Source organism: Vigna umbellata, chromosome 8 (assembly GCF_029865625.1).
Source record: "Vigna umbellata cultivar VRB3 chromosome 8, Vumbellata_1.0, whole genome shotgun sequence".
Classification (NCBI taxonomy): Eukaryota; Viridiplantae; Streptophyta; class Magnoliopsida; order Fabales; family Fabaceae; genus Vigna; species Vigna umbellata.
This window is the reverse complement of record NC_142172.1, coordinates 28951838-28976149: the sequence shown is the minus strand read 5'-3', so window position 1 is coordinate 28976149 and position 24312 is coordinate 28951838. Positions and strand designations below refer to the sequence as shown.

Below are 24312 nucleotides of genomic sequence, written 5' to 3'. Positions count from 1 at the left end.
CAATACTGGCCGAGCGATCTCACTGCTCGATCTTCACTTCAACATCAACCAGGCTCTCTTCATTCAATGCTTCTTTCAAACGCTCATCTCCCTCTGCTCACACCCACACGGATGATCATTGCAATGACAAGACGGACGTACAAGTACAATGGACAACACAAGGAAAACGAAAGGGTAAGCTTACGTAATTTAACTCATACATCAACATATAATTTCTAGCAAACAGTTCATTTCACACATACATATCAACGTACGCATTCATCATACATCACATAATTTAACGCATGTACAAAATAAAACTCAACACGACTGACTGTCCGGACTGTATGAAATCTGCGTAGTTACAGGCGTTCACGCACCCGGGTGGTGTGGTAACTGGCATCCTCATCAGCTGCCACCCGAGGTTAGTCCGTTCTTACGTCGCCCATGTTAACTTGTGGACTAAGGACCTCCTGCCGTTCCCACGCATGACGTGCGTCCTCTACTTGAGAACGAGCACTCACGGAACATCAGGATGAACAGCCAGCATTAACTATCCACAGTCATACTTTACAACTTTCAACATTCAACCATGAGTCGCTCCTGCCTGGAACGCTCGTTCAATATTCATAACTTTCATATCATCGCAAATACTGTTCATCATTCATTATTCATCAATCCATAATCATTTTCATCATTCATAACCAAATCACCAAAAGCCGAACGTTCTGTCCTCAAAGACCGAGGACGAACGCTGTAAGTGAGACCAAAAGACGCTCGTTCGGAACGAAGACCGAACGTTAAAATCTGCAGAAAATTCCAATAGTACTGTTCATTGGACGAACGCTATTTAGTGGGAGAAGAGAACGAGCGCTCAAAACGATACCGAGCACTATTCGGACGAACGCTCAATTCAAAGAAGAGCACTATTAGGACGAACGCTCAGTTGGAGACCGAGCACTATTAGGACGAACGCTCAGTTGGAGACCGAACGACACTTTGAGCGTACGTTCAGTGTAAGACCGAACGCCTTCCAGTACAATCGTCCGGTGTAAGACCGAACGCTATTCTGGGCGAACGTCTGGTGTAAGACCGAACGTCCAGTAACTCAGATTGATAAGTCTTGAAAATAAACTAAGAGAAGTTTGGAGAAGTAATACGAACGGAAATATGCACTGCTACGTATACATATACAAGTACAAAAAGAGGGAAGTTTATCAGACGTACAACGTTTCTACAATGCCAAACCGAACGCTCAAACAGAGCATTCTAGGGTGAGGACGCTCGTCCTCAACCAGGGAATTTATCATGTTGACCAACAAACACCGAACGGTCAGAGACCGTCCCAGTAACGAACGTAAAATATCATGAGAATTACAAAGAGAAGATCAAAACAGTGCTTGGCCGAACGCTCAAGCATGGCAATTTAGGACGAGGACGTTCGTCCTCAAACAGGGATTTATTAAAATGACAGGATCAACATTTCAAACCTTTTATTAGGGGAAAACCGAACGGTAAATGACTGTTCAGTACGAACGTACATGTTCATAAAGTCCTCTTACAATCCATTTTTCATTTCCAGTTCCTTTCTCATAGTTTCACTCGTTCACATAAAGAAAATCTCATTTTTTTCATACGATTCATATCATGTACTTTCATATATTTCATTTCATCCAAGTAACGAACGTTCATGCATCCAAATCAACATATAATATTCTCATACTTTCAAAATAACGAACGTTCATGCAAATCAGTCATGGCAACATCATACAGTGAAATAACGAACGTTCATACCATCATTTCATCATTCATCATGCATCTATACAGTAAAATAACGAACGTTCACACCCACACATACAACAAAACAGTTAAATTAAGTAAGCTTCCCTTACCCGGAAATGACGAACGTTCACAGATTCTCTACTCAAATTCCGATAACAAGCGCTCGTTAATCCACTGTTCAGACGAACCCCAATAATGAAAAATCAGAACCGCTCTACTCTAAGAAATACGAACGTACAACTCAAACACAGCTAAGGACGAACGTCAGAGAGGAAGGGAGAACCTACCAGCTTCACCAGTCGAACGTTCTCTCTGGAACTCCTACGCCGAGCGTCCTTCAATCTTGCCGGAGTGTGGAATGGAGGAGGTGCAGTGGTGGTTTCTTAGAGAGAGAAGGGTGCAGAGAGTGAAGAGAGAAGGAGGAGAGAATTGAATCTGAGAAACTGAAGGAAAGAGGGTGAAGAGAGAGATCTATCAGAATTAAATTAAGAGGTGAGTGCTCCACTCAGCCGAACGTACGTCTCCACTATACCAGTGCGCGCTCGGCCGGACGCACTACACCAACCCACTCTAGACGGTCGGCCACTGTACTGTTGCCACGCGTCTTCCACCATCGCCGACGCTCGTTCAGTTGGCCGACCCACTGTTCCCCACTACCGGACGTCCACTCTGCGCTCGCCACGTGTAATCCACCACGCCGAACGCTCGCTCAGTCGGCACTCCACTGACGTTGCTGACTCACCCGGACGTGTGGCGGCTGGCGTCCGTCAGTGGCTGTCGGGCATTGTTGTCGGCCATGTACACTACTGACGTGGCGCGCTCTCCTGCCGCCACGTGGACGCACGTTTTTTTTTTTTTTTTTTTTTTTTTTTTTTTTTCAGTCCTCACAATAAGATTTATTAAAAAAATTATCCTAAAAAAATAACATTATTCTATTTTTTAGGAAAATTGTAATTAAATCAAATTAAAAACAAATAAATATAAATATTAGATTAAGATTTTATCACGTTATGTTACTGCCACATGGGAATATAACTTTGAAGTGACATGAAAAAAAAATTATAAATAAAAATTATAAATAAATTCAAAAAAACTTATAACATGTCACACTGACTTTATAACATTACTTCCATAAATGACTAAATTGGATCACTTTTCACAAATCGCAATCGAATTGATACAAGAAAAAAAAAAAACTATAAAACCAACTCAAATTTAGAAACAAAAATATAAATCAAATGAATAATTAAACCAAAATTTTAAAATTATAATCGCACTATTTTTTAAAAATCATTTCATAGTAAAACATATTTGAGCAAAAAATTTACTATCTCGTTTTAGTAAAAAAAAATTATATATATATATATATATATATATATATATATATATATATATATATATGTATATAAATATAACAAAGCAATGTGCATCCATAAAAATAGTTTTTAAAATTTGTAACAATTTTAACATTTAGAAAAATCAATTTGTAGAAGATATTGGAGAACTGGAATTTATTCTGAGAAAAAAAATGGAACAAATATTAAAAACATCTACAATGGAAACGACCTTGCTGGAAGACGATGTCGTCGTGTACTAGTTGTTCATTTTCTTCTTCCCTTCTCCTGGTGAATCCTCCGCCGAGAGCTTCCCGCAACGACATCCGTCGAAGCCTAAGGATGTCACTCAACAACGACAACAACAATTCAAACTTCACATCTTCATCGCTGCTCAATTCAGTCACAAAATTGCTGTGGGGACAGTCTCTTCCGCCGGGAATCCTCGTCGCCTCGGTGCGCACGGCCTGGAACTCCGCGTGGGGGCTCATGATGTCCCAGCTCGCTCCCTCCGACTCCTCCGGCGGGTATTCGAGGCCCGCATCCAAATTCCGAATCTTGGGTTCTCTTTCTCCGGGCACCCTCCACCTGTACGTGGGCCTGGCGTGCCCGTGGGCCCACCGGACTCTGATAGTGCGGGCATTGAAGGGGTTGGAAGAGGCGGTGCCCGTGTCGGTTGCGTCGCCGGGGATGGACGGGTCGTGGGAGTTCAAAGGGGTGGGCGGGGCTCATTTGGGTTCGATTGGGCCAAGTTTGGATAAGGCGAACGGTTGCAGAACGTTGAAGGAAGTTTATGGGCTTGGTAGAGGTGGGTATGATGGGAGATCGACGGTGCCAATGTTGTGGGATAAAGGTTTGAAGAACGTTGTGTGCAACGAGAGTTACGATATTATTCAGTTGTTTAACTCCGGGTTGAATGGCGTGGCAGGGAAGCCCGAGTTGGATCTATCGCCACCTGAATTGAAGGAAGAGATTGAGGAATGGTATCGAATCATATATCCGAATGTGAATAACGGGGTTTATAGGTGAGTGGGGAATTTGGAATTGAGAGTTGAAATGATAATTGTTAGTGGTGTCTTGAAATGATAATTGTTGGATTTGCTTGCAGGTGTGGGTTTGCGCAGAGCCAAGAAGCGTATGATAGATCGGTGAATGAATTGTTTTGTACACTTGACAGGTTGGAGGATCACTTGGCCAATTCCCGCTACTTGTGTGGAGATCAATTCACCCTTGTGGATGTTTGTCTGTTTACCACTCTCATTCGCTTTGATCTTGCGTATAATGTTTTGTTTAAATGCACCAAGAAGAAGCTATCTGAGTATGCCAATCTTCATGCCTACATGCGTGACATTTATCAGGTGCATGCTCTTTCTAAACATTTTACATTTTGGTTCTGTAATGTTAATTGTAATATCCTATCCTTCTGAATAACCGTTGACAGATTCCCAAGGTGGCAGCTACTTGCAATTTTACAGAAATTATGGATGGTTACTACAAAACCCTTTTTCCTTTGAACCCAGGGAGCATCAGACCGGTCATGCCTTCTACTTCTGACCACCAATTCCTTTACAAGCCTCATGGAAGAGAATCGCTGTCATCAGCTACACCAGCCATCTTTTTGTATTAGTTAAACAACATACATGTTTCTTTCCATTACTGCAAGTGTATAGCACTTCTACAGTTACATGAATCATTCAGTTTATAGTTGTTTCATCTCCACTTTTCTATGTCCCTGGTCGAAACTCACGTAAAACCTCTGCTATTTTCTACTGTACCCGAATACAGTAAGAACATCCCATATATAGCAATGTCAAATGCTAGGTGTACAGTACTTTAATGAGAACAGAAATAAAGTACTGTAACAAAATAGTATCAATAATAACTTCAAACAAAAACCATACAATTCTAATAAATTTCATAACATGAAATTCCAACCAAAGTACGTTAATATTAATAAGAGATATCAAAGCCGATAATTGTGCAAACTACATATTCATCTTCATTTTGGTTTTTCTAAATTTGCATGATAATTGTGCAAACTACACGAATGCCGATAATAATTTTCAACCATCTATACAAAAAGCCTAACATCCACTAACCAAAAAACAAAAGCAACCACTTGTAATACAACTCGGCAAAGCACGGTGAGATATCAAAATCGGTTCGACGGAGAAAGGACTTATCATCATCCGGAAATTGACGCAGATCTGCTGGATCCTAAAAAAAAAAAAAGTGAAATTCATTACCAACATTACAAGTAACAAAAAACAATGAAAGCTCGTATCAAACACACACCTCAAATATTTGAATAAAGAATATATGTCGCCACATAAAGCCCCCCACGCTGATAGTTTTCTACCACCAACATGCATCCAATTAACTCATCATTATGCCCATATTTATCATGTTTTACTTATTCACCACAACAAATACATGACCCCTCATACATGAGTTCTGCATAATGCACGAATCAAACTATTGTTTATATTTGAAATCAGCAATATAGTCCAGCAGCACAAAGTTGCTCAAACAAAAAGTTGTCGTCACAAACAGAAAAGTCCGATGAGAAATAGATTCATGCTCCTTAAAAAGATAGGTAGCCAAGTTCCTAACAAATTATTGTTTTAACTTTTAATCACATTAATGAGAATTGAGTTCAATCTTCCACAGTTCGGGTATGTCCGGTGTATCAAAAGCTCAAATCTATTCTAAAATCCCAGTTTGTTCATATGTGATTTAATCAGTACCTGTACCACATCCGTGCTAAGAATAAGATTAGAATATCCAAGTGATAAAATAAGACAAAGCAGAAAATAAGGTATGTGTACAGTAAGGAAAGCCACCAAGTTGCCTCATGACTTTCAATAAAGCAGCGTAAGTAAATTTAAAATTTTATTTTGGTACGTAATTGTGCAGTTTAATTACAACTAACAGCTGCAAAAATCATTATGTTGTGAAAGCAGAAAACAACCTGAAAATTCTTCAATTAAAGATGTTTGTTACATGTCTTTGTTTCATTCCTGAGAATAGTGAGGATGGGAATAAGTATTCTCACGATTGGTAAATGTTAGGGAAATATATTCTGGGATATCTTTATTACCAGCAAAAGCACACCATCATGAAAATGATCTGGTATCTCTCATATTGCCCCAGATATGAAAGTCATTGTCCACAATAACTACTTATTCCCACTGAATTCTTCTAGTTTTCCTTTTATTTTTCAATTTTTAACAAAAATAATTTTAACTTTTATCTTAAATTATTGAATTCCAACAAAACATGTTAATGGGAACATCATTCTTGGGTATAATATTACAGAGGATATGATTCATAAGAGTACAAAATCATATCAGGAAACAAAACTAGCCCCAGATTTTCAGAACTATTAATATAGTTCCATATTAAATGACCCCAATCAGATACAGATTGCCAAAAGAAGAATAGCAACTATCCAATAGAACCCCAGACCAAAACAGAATATGAGCTCTATATTTTACAATTATCATTATAGGCTGGGCATATGGCGCTGAAAAATGAAATAGACTATACAAAAGAAATATTGCAACAAATTAGTGAGAATAAGATGGGAATTGTCAATGCGAAAATAAAAGATGAAAGACCACACTTTGAGTTGGAAATTGCAAAGAAATTCGCAGATGAGTGACCGAATAGCTGCAGAATGAACTTACTGTTTGACCTCTTTACATGCCTGCATAATTTACTGCCACAACTGCACTGGAACAGCTTGATATGATGATCATGATCATCAAAGTCAATGCCATAATCCTGCAGTAACACAATAGGCTTTACAGTAAAAATTTGATTCCAGGATTAATATTAAATGGTTTTGCATTAAGTGAACTCCAGAAAATGAGAAGACAAGTCAGTACAAGTTACAACCATTCTCAATGGACTTCCAACTACCCAATTAATTTAATAGCCATAAACAACTATCAAATAATTTCTGCAATGAATAAATCAAATTATCTTGACTTTGATAGTCATTGCCACCATCATGCTTCCTAGTTAAAAAGGGAAATTAATATGCATTACAAAGAATTGAAGATGTTTATATTACACTAACAAGCTTGCTCACCCATGTTAACTCCTCAAGTGCTGCTACTTTTCTGGAAGTAAAAAAAGCAAACTGCACATTTTAACGCAAAATCATCAGTAAGAAAAATATTCAATAGTCCACCAAGGCAAAAAAAAGCTACTAAAAGATTTAATAACTTCTCACATGGTAGTAATAATGACCAGGATCCTCAACTTCAACTGGGATCTCAACCAAGTTTGCATCAAAACATCTGGAAAAAAGAAGTATAATTAAACTTTCTAAATTTTCAATTTCCAAATAATGTGCCAAATGTCTGCTTAGACACTCTTTAATGAAAGTTAAAACTACAAGTATCAAACTATCTCCATAAACAATCAGCCATCTGAATCATTCCAATGGAAAACGGTATAGTTTATTCCCATGCAATTGTTAAGTTCTCTACTCTGTACTTGGATTACATTATTTGATCACCCTAACCTAATTCTGTTTGAGCTTTTTCTATTGCAATTTTATCTACACAGAAATATTTCTTATTCATAACCGTGTTTTGAAAAAGGTTTTCTCCTTGGATAATTAGGAGAGCATGTCTAACAAAGGAAGTGAACTACATGCATTAAAGTGGAACTCAAGTTACTTATCTTGTTCATGTAAACCATAAATGATTAAATTTGACATGTACCTGAAAGTGAACTAAATGCATCAAAATGAAACGCAGGTTATTTGTCTTGTTTATATAAATCATAAATAATTACCAAATTTGATGAAATTTTACTGATAATGGTTTTATTTGCTTCTTAGGTTGTAAGGTTGAAAGCCAACCACCCACAACAATTGTCTTATTATGATTAGGTTGCATCTTCATTTAATGAAGTATCAGATTTCAAAAATGAATGTAAATATATTTGCCCATACAAATTATACATCGAACAATATAAATGAATATTTATCTTTAGTTTTTGCCAACATTAATAAACAACGTAATCATGTAATGTCAATAGAAATGTAGTATTAAGAAATTTTAGTGAGAAAAAACTGACATTTTCATAGACATGTTATAAAGGGGAAAGCTAATCTGCTTAAAACATGGTTACCAAAGTTAGAGCAGTAGGGTTTCAACATTTGAGGCCCGTAATTGGCTCAATATACTTTTGTCCACTTGGCTATTCCTGAAACTTGAAGACAAATTTATAATAGGTGAGAAATTCAATACCTGTGATTGATAAACCTAGCAATGTTGCCAAACGAAGCTGAATCCAAGCATAGAGCTTCTTCGTTCTTCATAGATCCTGAATCCCAATTTGCATCCAGTAGAACTGGGTATGTATGGTTCCCTTTTCCAGTACATTTCATGTTCCTCTCATGCAACTCTTTAATAGATAAAATTTCTCCAACAAACTCACATACAAATGCACCTTTAGGCAGGTCCTCTAAGGTACGAAGACCCCATCCTTTACCTTCTGAAGTGAAAAACACCTATGTTCCAGAGATTTATTAGATAAAATAATTTCACAACACCCACTATAGATATAAATTAAGAAAATAAATTGTTCATCGACAAGGAAGAAAAAACCATTTGTTTACAAGTGAAAATATTACTTAAACACCCACCTGCAATTTGCAAGTTATTCCTCGCTGGATAATCCGATTTCCACACTGTTTCCCACAGCCACATTTGCTCCAGCATTCTTTAATAAACTTCCTCTTTAAGTGTCCTTTACAAGGTTCTAAACCACCATCATTCTTAGATCTTTCAAGTGGGCAAATTTTGCAATAAAAGAAATGGTTTTGTGGATTGCGACTAGTGGCAATGCACTCTTCCAAAAATTCTTCCCTCAGTAGGCCTTGAGAACTATAAGCAAATTCACCACCAGTTTTATTTGCACAAGCACAAGGTGACAAGACACAATTGCCCATACAAGTTGAACAACAGTCCTCACTGCCAATACGTGACAGAGAAATGTTAACATAAGCATCTTGGAACACAAGGTTTTGGGGTATGTAGTTAAAGGATGCTGGGAAATCGTTAGTATATTCATTCACCCAAGGAATTTCAACATTTTCTTCTCCTTTTGTGAGGTCATTAGCATTATAAAAAGACCTTACATCATCAGATGTCAGCTGATGCTGTGGAACAATCACTAAACTATGTGAATTTGGAGATATAGAATCTTCCAGCTCCTTATTTGCATTACATTGCGAAAAATCATTTGTTTTTTGGTCCATCTTGGAAACCAAGACAGCATCATTCAGACCAATCAGGTCAGCACGAGGAAGGAAACTATGGGGAGAAACCAATGCAGCAGAAGGATTAACATTGATTGATCCATTTGAAACATGAGAAAGGGTGTCCAATTCTTTGTTTCTTTCCACACTCAGTGTGTCAGGTTCTTGTGATTCCTTCGACATATGAACATTGGATGTCCCTATAGAACCTTCTTCTGGATCATTATTAGAATTGTTTCTGAGTTCCAACATGCAATTGCATACATCCATCAACAGTTTCATAACAGAGAAATTTGGGTCAGCAATTTTATATGAACGCAGGCATTTCGCCTCCATCATTTCTATGAGTTCATCTCGACTAGGCATGTGAAAATTTGATCCCCAAAGTGCTGAGCTGCAGCTCAAAGAAAGTTTTACCTCTCCAAGAGTTGATGAGGCTATCTCTACATTACAAGTGGCTTCTTCATTTGAGGTAGGAAGAACATCTTCATCTCTGACTCTATTTCTGCATGCTGATGATGTCACAGTATCATGGTTGACATGCTTTCCAGCTACACCATTCCTGAATGACGAGTCCCTTACGCGTGATGGTTCTGGGAGGAAGAAAAACAATTAAACAACCTCTTCACATAATGAATGTTAATTGGAAAAATAATAACTACGAAATGACAACAAAATAATTAAAAAAAAAATGAGACAAATAACCCTGGTTATGTATGTGTACACAGAAAACAGATCTAGAAGCACATAAATCAGCAAATACTTCGATATTATTTATGCCAGTTAGAACATGTATAAAGCGGGCAATGGCTACTTTCTATTAGTTGAATTGAAAACAAAGGTAATGGAAAACGCAATTTGTTAGACCTCTTACAAGTAAACATTATAAGAGGAGAAACCAGAAATAACATTCTGCAGTAAATAGGACAATTATTATAGCAGATGTTGACAGTTTTGTGACCAGTTTAGCACAGTTAACGTTTTACTAGGGGGCAATCATTACTGCCTTCAGGCACTTCCGGGCGAGAGCAAAAAATAGGTAAGGGTAGGAGGAAAAAAGGAGATCAGAGAGAAATCTGAGAAAGGGAGAGACCAAGCTCTCAGTAACTTGGAGGGTGTAGCGTTTATAACTTTTGTGGTGTTGTACCATTTCAGTGTCCAATGCAATTTGGTGTTTCAGTACCAGTTTCTTGCGAAAATAATTCAGCACTTATTTCTATACCAGTTGCTTTCTGTCACAATTCTGCACACCAAATCATATTTGCAAATTGTCTTCTATATTCTTGTGAGGGATGGTAGCACTAAATATTTTGCCAGTACACTTACATAAGAAAACAATTTCTCTCTAATGCACAATACCACCAAGCAAATACTGCTCCTTAAGATTTGGTGAGTGCAGACACAGTTTAAACCACAACTAAGATGATTGGAAAACCATGGTTAGATGTGTTTGAAAATGTTTTTGGGCTGAATGGAAGAGAAAAATAAGTTGCTTGTCAGACGAGTAAAGCCATGTTTTGCAAACTATAATCCAAACATGGAAGTTGCAAAAAATATGTCATGCCACAAACACAGAAGAATAACAAATCAATGAGGGGAATAATCCATCCAATACCAGGATGAATCACTGCAATGGGCATTCCATAATCAGGCACTTCATCAATAGGCTCGTCCTTGGGTATGATAAGTGCCAGCGGACGAGGTATTGTGTTGTTTGGCATCAAAAACTTCCCTGATTTAACTGTTCGTTCTTTAGATGGTGTGGATGGGGACGATCTTCCAGATGTAAGTTCTCTTCCTCTTTGCAAAACTTGGGCTGATGCAGGTTGCTTTCCCTTATCAACAATGTCATCTGGTGGTCTAAGTAACGGTGCTTCAATCCTTGGATTCCCATCAGATGACTCTGGCTTGTTTTGAGGTTTCTTCCCAGAAGAACCCTGGTGTAATGCATTATCTTCTAATTTAGGCCTTTTCGAAGGAGGGCTGGTGGCAATGTTAGTCAGAGGATGCAAAGGCTGACTGTCCTGGCCCCTTAATCGCAGCCTTTTTAAAGGTTGGGCTCTTTCATTATGCATCTGAGCCTCTTCACACTCTGTCTCATCTTCTTGGTTGTTTGAAAATGAAGGCAAAGAATGATGAGTGTCATGTACATCGTCAGACCGGACTTTCTTTTTCTCTTCGGGTACCTGTTTAATAAAATCGAACCTGGAAGTAAGCGTGCAGGAGAAACACATGCGTTAGAGAGAAAACACATAAAGTGGGAAACACACCATATTATCGTCCTCCTCAAATATAGCATCTACTAGAACTCTATAGTTCTCTGCCTCTATAAGTTCCCAGTTTTTGTCAAACACTTTGAGGAGTTTCTTTATCGCTGATTTCACTTTCGACTCATCAATTCCAAGACTTCCCATTGCACGATAGGCCGCTACCACTCTTTTATTGGGTGCCATTTGTAATCAGCCAGTAATTACTTTTCCCACAGGTTCTCAAAATGTAGAACACCCCTAAATTTCAAAGATTCCTGTAAAGAGAAATACAACAACACAATTTATGAGAAATGAGCTATTTGATCAAAACATTCTTTTGGCAGTGACTTCGAAAGAAGAAGCTTGAATAACACTTAAATATTACCTATTCAGCTTTTCAATAATTAAAAACAAAGTAGGTACATTAGCAAAAATCCAGACAACAATTAATAAAAGAAATTAAATGATAAGATAACTGGCTATCCTGACATAGAAATACAATATTCCACACCATCAATATTTTTTCTCATAAGAAAGCCCACAGTATGCAGTAGAATATTAACATTTCTAGGTCCCTGTGCTTACAATAAAATACCACAAAGGAAAAAATAAGTCAAGTGAAGTTTTCAACTTCCCCATCTCCGTGATCTTTCAATTCTAGACGTGAAGTTCATACAGAGAGAAACAATGAAGATGATTCGTGCTCCTCAGGCAAAATGAGGGGAGAAAAAGGGACAAGGGACACAAACTTAAGTGCAATAAGATGAGTGAAAGAGCAAAGTAACACACTGAAAACCTGAGTTAAATTTTGAAAAACCACCATGCACATTACACATGCCGTTACACGAAAACCCTAACTAAACCTCCCAATGAGCATGCAACAGAGTATTTGAACACAGCAGATATTGATGATCTTACAAGCTGAAACTTAAACGTTTCATCCAACAATCAAATATGAAAGCGACACAAAACCGTTTGGAAAAAACACAAACAAAATATTTTTGACCGAAAAAACAAAGGGAGAAAAATGGTGAAGAGGAAATTTGAGGAGTAAAACTAAACTGAGAGAGAGGAAAAGAGAATCGAAACCACTTCCAGTGAGGAGAGTGAGAGAATGGGTCTGAAATGTGAAAACTGAAGGAATGAGAGAAGGTGAAAGGTTAAAGGCGAAAGGTTAATTCGAGAATAGAGAAGAGATATTGAAGAATGGAAGCTGAAAGGTGATCATAGTATTTTGGATTTTGTGAGGGAGGAGGAGGAAAACAAAGAGGGCTCCTCAGTCTCACCATTCCTTCATCTTTTATTATTTCTGTTTTTGTTATACGAATGAATATCTTAGGTTAAAGGTTTTTAATTCTTTTATTCTAATATTTCAGGATTTATTTTAGGGATACTTCAGGTTTTTTTTTTTCAATTCCTTTTTATTTTATTTAAAAGATCTAATATGTATCTTCTAATAAATTGGTGTTGCCATTGTTAAAGAGACTTTCTTTAATTTTCTTTCTCTACCTCTATTTACTGTTTGTGTTTTAGCTAACGTGATTTTGTTCAAACCGTGGCAACAATAATTTAACAAAAATAATTACATTAATTTTTTTCGATAAACTAAATACGGAATTAATGATAAAAAATATTAAATAATTATATTGAATCAACTTTTGAAATATTTGAAAAAAACTTAAAAATATATATAAAGAAAACTACGCAGTCTTGAGTAAAATATATAAGATTACTTTTTTTAAACAATAGATCTCTTATTACAAAAATCAGTTGTTACTTTTTTATTCTTTTAATTTGTATCAACTTCATGATTTTATAGTATTACGTAGTTAATTTAATATAATATAAAACATTTAAAATGTCCTCCAAATGTTCAAAGTTCACATTAAGATAATACTTGTAACTAGTCAAGTACATATCGGTTAACTAAGTTAATGTGTATTCGGTTTACATATATTTAACCAATATGACATTATTTCAGCTAGATTACCAATCATGATAATTCGCAATAAAGTTAAGGAGAAAATCTTAACTTAAGATTAGCAAGTAAGTAGGTCATATGGTCTAAACTTATTCAAATAAGGACTTATGAACAATAATGTAATAAAACTACATCTCATCTTTACGTTGCCCACAAACTCAATGGGAAAGCGATTACCAAATTGAAGGGGCAACAAACAACTCCTTGATAGCTAGAGGAAATTGCCAACATCCCTTTATCAATAGTATCATGGAAATCACACTCCCTAAGCAATGTAAGGCTCTTCCATTGGATTAAGTAGCATTGACCCAGATGAAGGCCTTTCCTACAACTTTGAATGGAGTAGCTCTAAAATGGTTTACCTGCTTACCCCCTACTTTATTGACTGCTTCGATAACCTAATGTTGTCTTTCATGACACGATTCGCAACTAGTCGGGACTATCATCTCACCTCTCTAACATTTCTCAATGTTAGGTAGGAGAAAAGGGAATCTTTAATGAACCTTCATTAAGAGAGGTTTGGCAAGTTAGCCTTGAAGATCAGGAACCTGAATCCTAAAGTAGTATTGCACTATTGATCACGACACTGAGTCAGGTTCCTCTACAAATGATTTGTGTATGACACCACCCGCGAGTATGAACGAGTTGAGACAATGAGTTGCCAAGTTTATGCAACTAATGTAACTTTTAACCAATGTAACTTTTCAATTAAAAGAAAAAACATTTTGAATTACCCATAACAAAATTAATCAAATTAACTTTTCAGTTAAATAATACTATTTCTAATCATATTTATTTTTTTCCTCTATTATCAAGTAAAAACTTATCAATCAAAGTAACTTTTTTTATTAGTTCTAGTTAATGTTTTTCCCAAAAAGCAAAGTAATTTCATAATTATTGACAAAAACTCATTCAATCATATAAAAGTTTCTACCTTAAATCAAACTAACATCTTAATTAAAGTTTAAAAAATCTTTGAACTCATATTATTGTTATGCATATAAATTTGACATCATCATTACTTTTACTTAATTTAGAGATAAAAAAACATAAAAGAAAAATAAACCACAACAATATTTAAAAATAACAAAGAAAATATTTTAATATAATAATATAATTCATAATGAAATTATAGGATAACAAACATTAGATGCTTAATCCTTCATATATGGGGTGATATATATCATGAATGAAAGAAAAATTAAAAAAGGGTGGAAAGAAGGTAAAATAAGTGGTGGATGGCAACTGCACAAAATCATAGTTATTGAGGCCCCTTTTTTGTTTCTCCTAGTCTCTTTATATAAAACTTGAACCGACCTTTTTTGTGACTAAAATCTTTTGTCTAATAATGTACTATTTCCCAAATAATCTAAAATATTTGGTAAGTTTTTAAAATATTTGGAAGATATTATCAGTTGATATTTCCATATATATATATATATATATATATATATATATATATATATATATATATATATATATATATTTAAAAATATTTGATAAAATAAACAAGAACTAAACTTTGTCTAATTTTCCACTTTAGTCCTTACAGTGTTTCTACTTTTAGTCCAAGATAGACCAAGCCCAAAATTTCTTATTTGTTCTGTTCATGCGTGGTGGTTGGTTGCAGATGTGGTTTCTAGGTCTTGGAGTTCGAATGTTGATCTGTATTCATGGCAGTGTTGCTCTATTGCAATGGAGAATGACACGTCTCGATCTACTTTAACGACGCTCGTTGCAATTGACAATGTAGATCTGGGTTTTGTTTTCTAGCACATTTTGGTGCAAATGTGTAGGTTGTTTAGACATGGAGGACTGTGACGTGAGTTGGGTTCTCGTGGTTGAGATGAAGTTGCAGGTCTACTCTTAGTGTTGGCGCGATTTTCTTTTTTCATCGTGGTGGTGTCTAATGATGGTTTGATGGGCTATTGTAATTGTGGTGGTTAATGGTGATGAACGCCTATAACACCTAATTTTTTTGCTACATAAAATCTATAATTAACACAAATTAAACACTTAAAATAGAACTTTATTCCTGTTTTATTGAAAATCTCCACAAATATAAATATATTATTTTATAAACATGGACTTTATTTGAAAATAAAAGCATAAGACTAAAAGACTATTGCAACATTTCTTGATGTTGATTACTTTCCCTAGTGTTGTGCATCTTCCTCAATACCTACGACCATTTGCTCTTGTGAAAAATCATGATCATTATAGGTGAAAACAATTATCACAAAGTAAAAGGGTGAGCTATTATAAAACAAACAAAAACCTAAATTTTGAAAATAAACGCATTCAACATTTCAAACCTATGACATAAAAAAAACATATAACTTTTCGTAACAAACCACGACAATGCCTTAGCTTATAGAGTTCTTAGTCCAAACACATTCGTCCTCTGACATCTACACTCCAAAGACCCTTCAACATCATGTACACCCCACATCATTCATAAAGTTCTCTACCCATACACATCTTTCCTTTAGCTTCGACACTCTAAGAATCCTTTCCTCCATTGAGTTACCAACCAAGATGGATCCTTTCAAGGAACCTATCCGAGGAACACCAATTCTTCTCCAACTTTTAAGTTTCTTCTCCTGCTTTTCCTTTTCCTTCTTTGCAACCTCCATCTCTTTCTCAAAGGCCTCCTTGTTAGCAACACATTGCTTCTTCAAATCCTCCAATTCATTAGCCATCTTTAGTTTCCCTTCATCCTTTATCTCTTTTTTCAAGAGCTTAGTGATCTTTTTGTCGTATAAGAGAAATCAACTATGAAGTTCGAGGTAGGCCCTCACCAATATTTCAGGATCACTCTCTTCCATTAGATACCGATCCTCCTCGCTAATATTAAATTGGACGCATTGCTTCATACGTAAGTGAGCATCGAGCAACCCCCTATAGTCGCCCTGATACTCAGAATTACCCTCTGGCGGGTTAAGCTCGATCCTCAAACTCTTCCTTTCTTTTCCCTTCCCTTGAATTTTTAGGGTTGGACTTTCTTGGGGGCAATCACGTGGGGAGGGAGGATATATACCATTGGCCCTTTCAAGGCAGGAGTTGATGACCCTTCTCCCTACTTATTGCCAAACAATATTTTGTTTCTCAAACTTTGGAACACATTCTTTGCCCCCATCTTCTTCGCATAATATGTCATTAGTCCTGCAAGAATAAAAAATATTCAAAATTAACCAATGTATTACTTTATAATCAACTTGAAATAATATATTCTCCAGTCATATCATTCAAGGGATGGAGAGATAAGTATATTTTAACTATTTCCTTAATCGACAAGGAAGTTGGTCCAGAATACTTAAAATTTTCTTATCTTCATCCGTAATATTATCCCTCAACCACTCTTGGTACCTAATCGGATTGTTTATCCAGTAAAAAAGGAAACTTAGGGTTGTCGTTCTAGTCATAAAAATGTGAACACCTTTTGTTGGTCACCACGACCTTAAATAAAACGTTTTTAAACTTTTTGAACGACTAGGAATATGATCTTGGTATGCATGTCCTCACCTCACTAAATAGATGATGACATACCCCCTAACAATTACCCAAACATATTTAAAAAGAGTTACAATCATTTATGCAAGGTGAAGCAAAACTCTTTCCCTTGAGCCATCATGGAGTATTTCTAAACTTTGTATTAAGGTCCAAATATAGTAGTACAAAACACCGTATAACGTTGTTATTTTTCGGCCTTTAACGTTTAATTCGAGGCCAACATCATACCAGGAGATGTTAAATTGACGTCGAATTTAAAAAATTCGACGTTAATTGACGTTGGAATAAAACAATCCGACGTCTCGAGTAGAGCAAATTGACGTTGGATATTTCTTTATGTCTGACGTCTTTTAATGTCAATTAACATCGAATTTTGTCATTATTCGACATTAATCAACTTTTTTGTTTTTTTTAATTAATTGTGATCTTTTGTGATTCTCTTTTACAACTCTCTGAAAAGAAGAAAAACAACAAATATAATCCAGCTTTTGGTATTTTACACTGCATGAACTATAAGGAAAAAGACAAAAACTATGATAATAATAGTAGTATTAACTTGTGATTTTTGATTTTGATAACTATGTTTATTGGTTTTGGTCAAATATTTTTTTTACCACTCCTTTAGAATCCCAGGAAAAAAGATACCCAGAGTTTTACTTTAGATATATGTGAAGTATAAAAATTATTTGAAAAGTGAACTTTAATAAATTTTTAAATGATCATAACATTTTCTCCGATTTGCTATTATTATATATAGATTTAGGGTAGAAAAAATAGTTTTGTTAACGCATAATAAGAAGAAATAGGCATGTCATTTAACATCGGCCGTGATTATATTTAAAATAAAAATAAAATTTTAGTTAACACTTTGTATTAAGATATTAATTACTTGTCTAGCACTTACACGGCTTAACTCCATTTCTGTTAAAAAAATTGTATAAAATTTTAACGTCTATATTAGCTGGCTTTGTTTAACTCAACGTCATTTGCTTATAGTTTTATAATTTATTTTCCTCTTCCGTTCAATTAAAAATTAATATAATAATAAAAATCATTATAACTTAATTAATAAAAGCTGGAACACGGTGTCTGTGTGACTCCGTAATTATTAATGTTGTAAAGTTCAGTCAATGCATTCAACAGTTTTTTTCTTCAAAGGCTCCAGTCAAAATTTTCATGCAATCAAAATCAACAGCTTCAAACAGAAAAAACCACTTCCAGTTATTGTTACTCCCTTCAAGATGAACAACAATGGTAACATATAAAAGTGAGAAACACAGCAAAATATAAAAGAAAAAACTTCAGTTTGTTTAATCCCTCAAACGAGCATGATCAGAAAAAGTTGGTACTCTCTACCCTTTGTTTTTTTCTGGTTTCTTCATCTTCTTCCCGTGTCAGATGCAGATATCACAAACTTGGTTTTCAAGGGCTGTGCAGAGCAAACACTAGAGGACCCATCTGGGATATACTCAGAAAACCTGAAATCCCTCTTGGATTCGTTGGTGTCAGAATCTGGAAGAAAGGCATTCTTCAGTACAACCTCTGGAGAAGGGCAGAATGTGATGATGGGTCTGTACCAATGCCGAGGGGACCTCTCAGACACTGATTGCTACAACTGTGTTAGCAAGATTCCTGACATGGTTGAAAAGTTGTGTGGCAAGGTGGTAGCTTCACGTGTTCAGCTTACTGGATGCTACTTGAGGTATGAGATTGTTGGGTTCAGGCAGGTGAGTGAGACTGAACTACTTTACAAGGTTTGTGGGTCGAAGAAAGATAGTTATGACGATGGGTTTGAGGAGAGAAGGGAGACTGCATTTGGTATGGTGGAAAGTGATGTGAAAAATGGTGGAGATCTGTTTTATAGAGGGAGCTATCAGTCTTTGTATGTGTTGGGGCAGTGTGAGGGTGATTTGGGCAAAGATGATTGTGGGGATTGTATGAAGAGTGCTGAGGATCAAGCCAAGGCAGAGTGTGGTGACTCTGTTTCTGCACAAATTTATCTACACAAATGTTTCATTAGCTATAGCTTTTATCCTGAGAGAGGAGCCTCATCTTCTGCAGGTATAGATTTTTTACAATATATTTTCATGACAAATATAATCTTAGTTATATTTATTTAATTAGATTACTTTATAAAGTTAGCTAATAAAACGTAATAATTCTAATACATTTAATGGTTTATTTTATATATATATATATGAATGATTCTTGTTAACAAAAATATGTGTTTTTTTGCTTAAGTTTTGCACTTAATGGTTGTTGTTGTTGTGTACATTTCTCAAAACTCTAATAATAAGAAACCTTGTATTATGTGTTTGATTGGATCAGAATCACTCAGACAACCAGAGACACAAAGGACTATAGCTCTTGTAGTTGGAGGATTTGCAGCTTTGGGTTTCTTAATTGCTTCTTTTTTATTTCTCAAGTCACTGCTTAAGAGAAAAGGTGAAAAGTATTGACAATTCAACATCATGCATACCTATATGTGATTGATATAGATATAACATCTTATATGAATATATTTTAAGACTCTGTAAAGTCAGAGATGTAATGTGGTAAAATAAATCATAATTATCACAATACATTTTTGGTTTTGTATAATTTGATATACTTTTGAGATGGTTGAATCATACAACATGATTTTAGAAAGTGAAATGTGGGACACTTGTTCCTGGGTGGTGTGTGATTAAACTGTCATATTTGTCCCTGCTATGTATTTTCTTTGTTTAGATATAAAGAGAAAAAATTATAGAACCTTCTAAGAATTAAAGATTTTAAATTTGAATGTGATACTATGTTTGTCTCTAATTCCTTATCACATTCTAAAATTTTAAAAACAATTAATTACATATATAAATGACCTATTGAAGTGATTTTGTAGGTTGGGAATTCTTTTTGAATGATAATGTATGAGTGCCCAATTTTTTAAGCATAGTTTGGTAAATATAAATAGGATACTTTATCTAGCAGCTTGTAGGTTTTTTATTGCTCCATAATTGCATTTTTGTTCTTATTCATCTTAAAAAACTGTAACCAATCTTTCATTTTCACCTTTTGCTTTTTCCTTTTGTCTCCCAAACTGTAACACCTCATATATTCTTTCTATTCATGATATCATTAATGATATCTTTTTACCACCATAAATTTTTCATTAACTTCCATGGTTTATAAAGAAAGTTTAAAACACTTAATTTTATACAATTTAAAAAATATTTTTAAATTTAAAAATATTATGAATTAATATTTTTAAATTACATAATTCAAAAATATATTTTATATACATCGCATATTTGCTTATTGATAAAAACTATAAAATGTTAGAAAGGCTGGGACATAATCGAAGTAGGAGAATATGCTTCAGTTGACACCATAATCGAAGCAAAAAACATTCCTATGACATCGGTTTAGTTGTCAACCGAGGCAGAAAGGTTGGCGAAAGAAAAAAAAAACTCTACTGCCTCGGTTAAGGGGCCAACCGAAGCAGTAGAGGCGGACATACTGCCTCGGTTCAAAGGGAACCGAGACATAAAGTCTTGCGAAAAAAGAATTAAAAAAATAAAAAACCCTACTGCTTCGATTAACTTTGAACCAAGGCAAAATCATACCCTTTTATGCCTTGGTTCTAAGCTTGGATATGTCTCGGTTCAGGAATCGCTGCCTATGGACGAAAATAACCGTTATCGTTTCCCCTGACTACACTAGTGCTTCCACGAAAATCCACACCAATCGCTTGTGATACACATTGAAGGACTTCACGATTCACGTCCAACCTCTAGATAGCAACCTCCAATGCCTTAATTTACCAAATTCCTTCTCCACTAAGGACTTCACGTGTGCTTGTAATACACTTCGCTTCAGATTTCCTCTTCCCAATTTTAAACCCAATTCAAATTTCAATGAACCCTAATTTTAAAATCTTTCATAAAAACCCTAATTTTTAAAATGTTTCTTTTAAAAATGTCACGTATAAGTGTTTCATTAATAAAAAAACCATGTATAATGGTCTATGCAAGCCACGTCTCATAAAATGTCCACGTCATGCTCACAGGTCATAAAAAACTTAACCTCATTAAGTTGATTTAACGACAATGGCTCAATTGAGTCAATTTTTCAATATAAAGGACCAAATTGACGAAATCTATAAGACGGAAATCTAACTGAGAAAACCCCACAATAATAGGGACTTTCGAAGGAGTTTAACCAATATTAAAAGTTGAAAAACTCGAAACCATGAAGATTTAAAGGTACTTCATTTTTGTATTAAAAAATATTGATTTTGGAAATCACTTAAGCTACTCTTATTAAATAATTTATTTATTTTAAACCAAAAAGAAATAAAAAATCAGAAAAAGTAAACAAATAGATCCTTGTTGGGTAATTACAAATTACATTAGGTGAGAGAAGAGGCTATGATTTTAGTACCTTGTTGAATTATTACATTACATGCATCTCCATCCCCAAAATGAAATACAAAGAGGCAAAATAATTAATATAAAAATTACGCTGTCTAATTATAATATTTAAAACTATACAACAATTTGAAAAACATACTTTTATAGATATTATTGTCAATAAAAGAAAGTAATATTTTGTATTATAAAGAAAAAAAAAGGAAAGAGGACAAAACAGTGGGTGTGAACTATATAAATTTATTAGGGTGTCATCAAGATATTTGTAATTCATATATCAAAAGAAAACATTCAAGTGCACATGTGTAATATATTAATTCTAAAATAAATGCGTATGTTTTTAATAAGCATTATTTGTTTCATGGTGTTTAAGTACATGCTAGATTTATACTGGCCTTCTTTGGAAATAATAAAATACGTTGAACATGTCGAGCAACCATCAATTGTCAAATATGTTTTTAATAAAAACATTATTAAATTTTAATTTTTTATAAAAATTACCATCAAATAATAATAACTACATAGATCAAAAAGACTATTTTTTAGATATTGGTTAACATTAACTACTACATATTTTACCTAGAAATGATTTTATTAGAAAAACTTATATATATGACACCCAAAAAATATTAAAAAAAATAAACCAAACATTATTAAGCGAAAAATCATTTATATCAATGTCAATTAAAAAAGTTCTAACATGTCAATTTATAAATAGTCATGCATCTAGAGAAAAAAGAATTCTTTACCAATATTAATCAAGAAAACTTCAATTAACATTAACTACAAAACTTTAACATTATTGAGAAGTAACAGTAACTTTTGAAAAAAAAGAGAGAAAAAACTTAGCAATATCAAGGTATAAATATTTATAATTTATTTTAATCTACATAATTTCATCAACATTAATAAAACTTTACTTGAAATAATGAGTCTCTAACCAGAGATGAGATTATCACACCTCAATTAAAGATATTCACATCGAAATTGAATAAAAAATATTAAAAAAACATAAATTCAATATATGAAAAAAATGTGAAATGAATTTTATTTCTAAATAGAATGTAAAAATTTATAATTTTAAGTAATCAAATTTCACTTTTAAATTTAATCAATTTTATTTTTCTTTAATTTCTCTTTCCAAACACTATATTTTATTTTATTTATACAAATAATTACTTTTCTAAAAATTCTTATCCAAATTAAGATAGAGTTACCTTATTATGATTACCGTAAGATTTCCAATAGAAAGTAATACAATTTCTGTCCAATATCGAACGTGAATATTATATTATTATACTCACATATATTCGTTACCTAAAAAAAAATTTAATATATATTTTATTTAATTAAATTAAATTTAAATAAATTAATTTATATTTTATTAAATTAAATTAAATTAAAATTAAATTTTAGTTTATATTTATTTTATTTATATTAAAATTTATATATTATTTTGTAATTTTATTTAAATTTTATTTTTTAAAAACATAGTGCACTAGTGCTGATAAACTGATAAATTTCAGTTAAAGCCTCCATTATATGAGAGGAAAATGATACTTGAACAACCATTTTTGACAACATTTAGACACGCGCACACGTGTCAAAATCTGAGTGGTCCAGTTGGAAAAATTAAATGAAAATGGACCACTCAGATTTTGACACGTGTGCGCGTGTCTAAATGTTGTCAAAAATGGTTGTTCAAGTGTCATTTTCCTATATGAGATGTGAATTAAGGTTAGTCTTTTAGAGAACAGCAAAACCGTGATATACTCCAATCGTGGCGAGAGGATGCAAAAGGTTTCCTCTCCACCATTTTCTCATATTCCAAAACATATATGAACTAACATAGTGAACAAGAATATAAAAATTTATCAATCAATGCACCATAAGCGTCTGCTCGTTGGCACTTAGAGGTGCTAGTCACAACCAACTGGACCATCAGAATGCATCAACCAAATTGTGTGCTACAGATCTTGTGGACAAGATCTTCCAGATAACAAAAACGCAATGGGTTTGGGTAGCACCGAGCCTACAGAGAGGAATGAAGTGACAGAACAGTAGACGATGGCATAACTTTTGAATCAGATGAAGCAGTTTAAACTTTGACAGGACATTATGAATGAAACTCGAATTAGGATTATATAAAAAAATACAAAATACTAAGAGGGTGTTTAGATAGATACAAAGCCAGAAATGCTTTTGAAAACAAAAAACTTCTCTACTAGAAAAAGCTCTGTATTTCCAATGGAGATGCTTTCAGATGCACTTTTAGCTTGTGTTCAACCAGACCATAAAATCAGAACCATCCCATCCAAGAAAAGGTAGAACCACCTTGTCTGAGAATAAGCCAAGGTTACTTAAAGCTAAATCCAAAACTAGGGTGTTTCTACATGCTGGGTTCGAATGAACTCACCAAGAAGCTAAGAAGCCACCAAAGACTATACCATTTTCAGGCACAGGCACAAAGTGGGTCAAATTAAACAATAAGCATTCAGTAATTATAGTATTGACCATCGGTTTCCAAATGATCATAACTTCAAGTTATTGATTTGACTCAACCCCACCCTTTGTTTTTATTTTTGTGTCTAATTTAAGAATTTAACCGTGCCCAACAATCAACAGAATAATTCGGGCTCCTCATGCATCCGAGCACCTTCCCTTTCTAATCCCCAACGATAACAAGCACAACCATCATAAGCAAACGTTTTTTCAAAAACAATACTCAAAGAAAATATAAGAACAGTAACTAAGTTTGATCTGCAATACGAAACTAGTCTAAGAC

At 34.4% G+C, this 24312-nt stretch overlaps 3 protein-coding genes across 7 annotated transcripts; 2 read left to right on the top strand and 1 right to left on the bottom strand.

The window, feature by feature from the left end:
- Positions 1-3292: 3292 nt before the first annotated feature.
- On the top strand, positions 3293-4808 carry LOC148194402 (uncharacterized). Its single transcript, XM_088095888.1, has 3 exons — positions 3293-4120; positions 4204-4453; positions 4537-4808. Exons 1-3 carry the CDS (start codon positions 3342-3344, stop codon positions 4720-4722), a joined length of 1215 nt encoding a protein of 404 aa, XP_087952014.1. The 5' UTR covers positions 3293-3341; the 3' UTR covers positions 4723-4808.
- Positions 4809-5023: 215 nt separating this feature from the next.
- LOC124823158 (putative inactive histone-lysine N-methyltransferase SUVR2) lies at positions 5024-12936 on the bottom strand. 5 transcript variants are annotated; one of them, XR_015781428.1, is made up of 9 exons: positions 11646-12936; positions 10991-11561; positions 8761-9968; positions 8363-8625; positions 7336-7402; positions 7192-7242; positions 6785-6881; positions 5391-5842; positions 5024-5312 (listed from the first exon to the last, which is right to left on the bottom strand). XR_015781428.1 is itself a non-coding variant. In XM_088095885.1 (9 exons), the coding sequence occupies exons 2-9, from the start codon at positions 11826-11828 to the stop codon at positions 5281-5283; spliced, it is 2472 nt and encodes an 823-aa protein (XP_087952011.1). In that variant the 5' UTR covers positions 11829-11899; positions 12010-12936; the 3' UTR covers positions 5024-5280. The 5 variants fall into 5 exon arrangements, 4 of the variants coding, with proteins under 4 accessions (XP_087952011.1, XP_087952012.1, XP_087952013.1 ...); XM_088095885.1 differs by lacking the exon at positions 5391-5842 and having other exon boundaries at positions 11646-11899; positions 12010-12936; XM_088095886.1 differs by lacking the exon at positions 5391-5842 and having other exon boundaries at positions 11646-11899; positions 12210-12936.
- Positions 12937-18350: 5414 nt separating this feature from the next.
- On the top strand, positions 18351-19635 carry LOC124823157 (plasmodesmata-located protein 1-like). Its single transcript, XM_088095889.1, has 2 exons — positions 18351-19179; positions 19447-19635. The coding sequence occupies exons 1-2, from the start codon at positions 18447-18449 to the stop codon at positions 19575-19577; spliced, it is 864 nt and encodes a 287-aa protein (XP_087952015.1). The 5' UTR covers positions 18351-18446; the 3' UTR covers positions 19578-19635.
- Positions 19636-24312: the final 4677 nt, after the last annotated feature.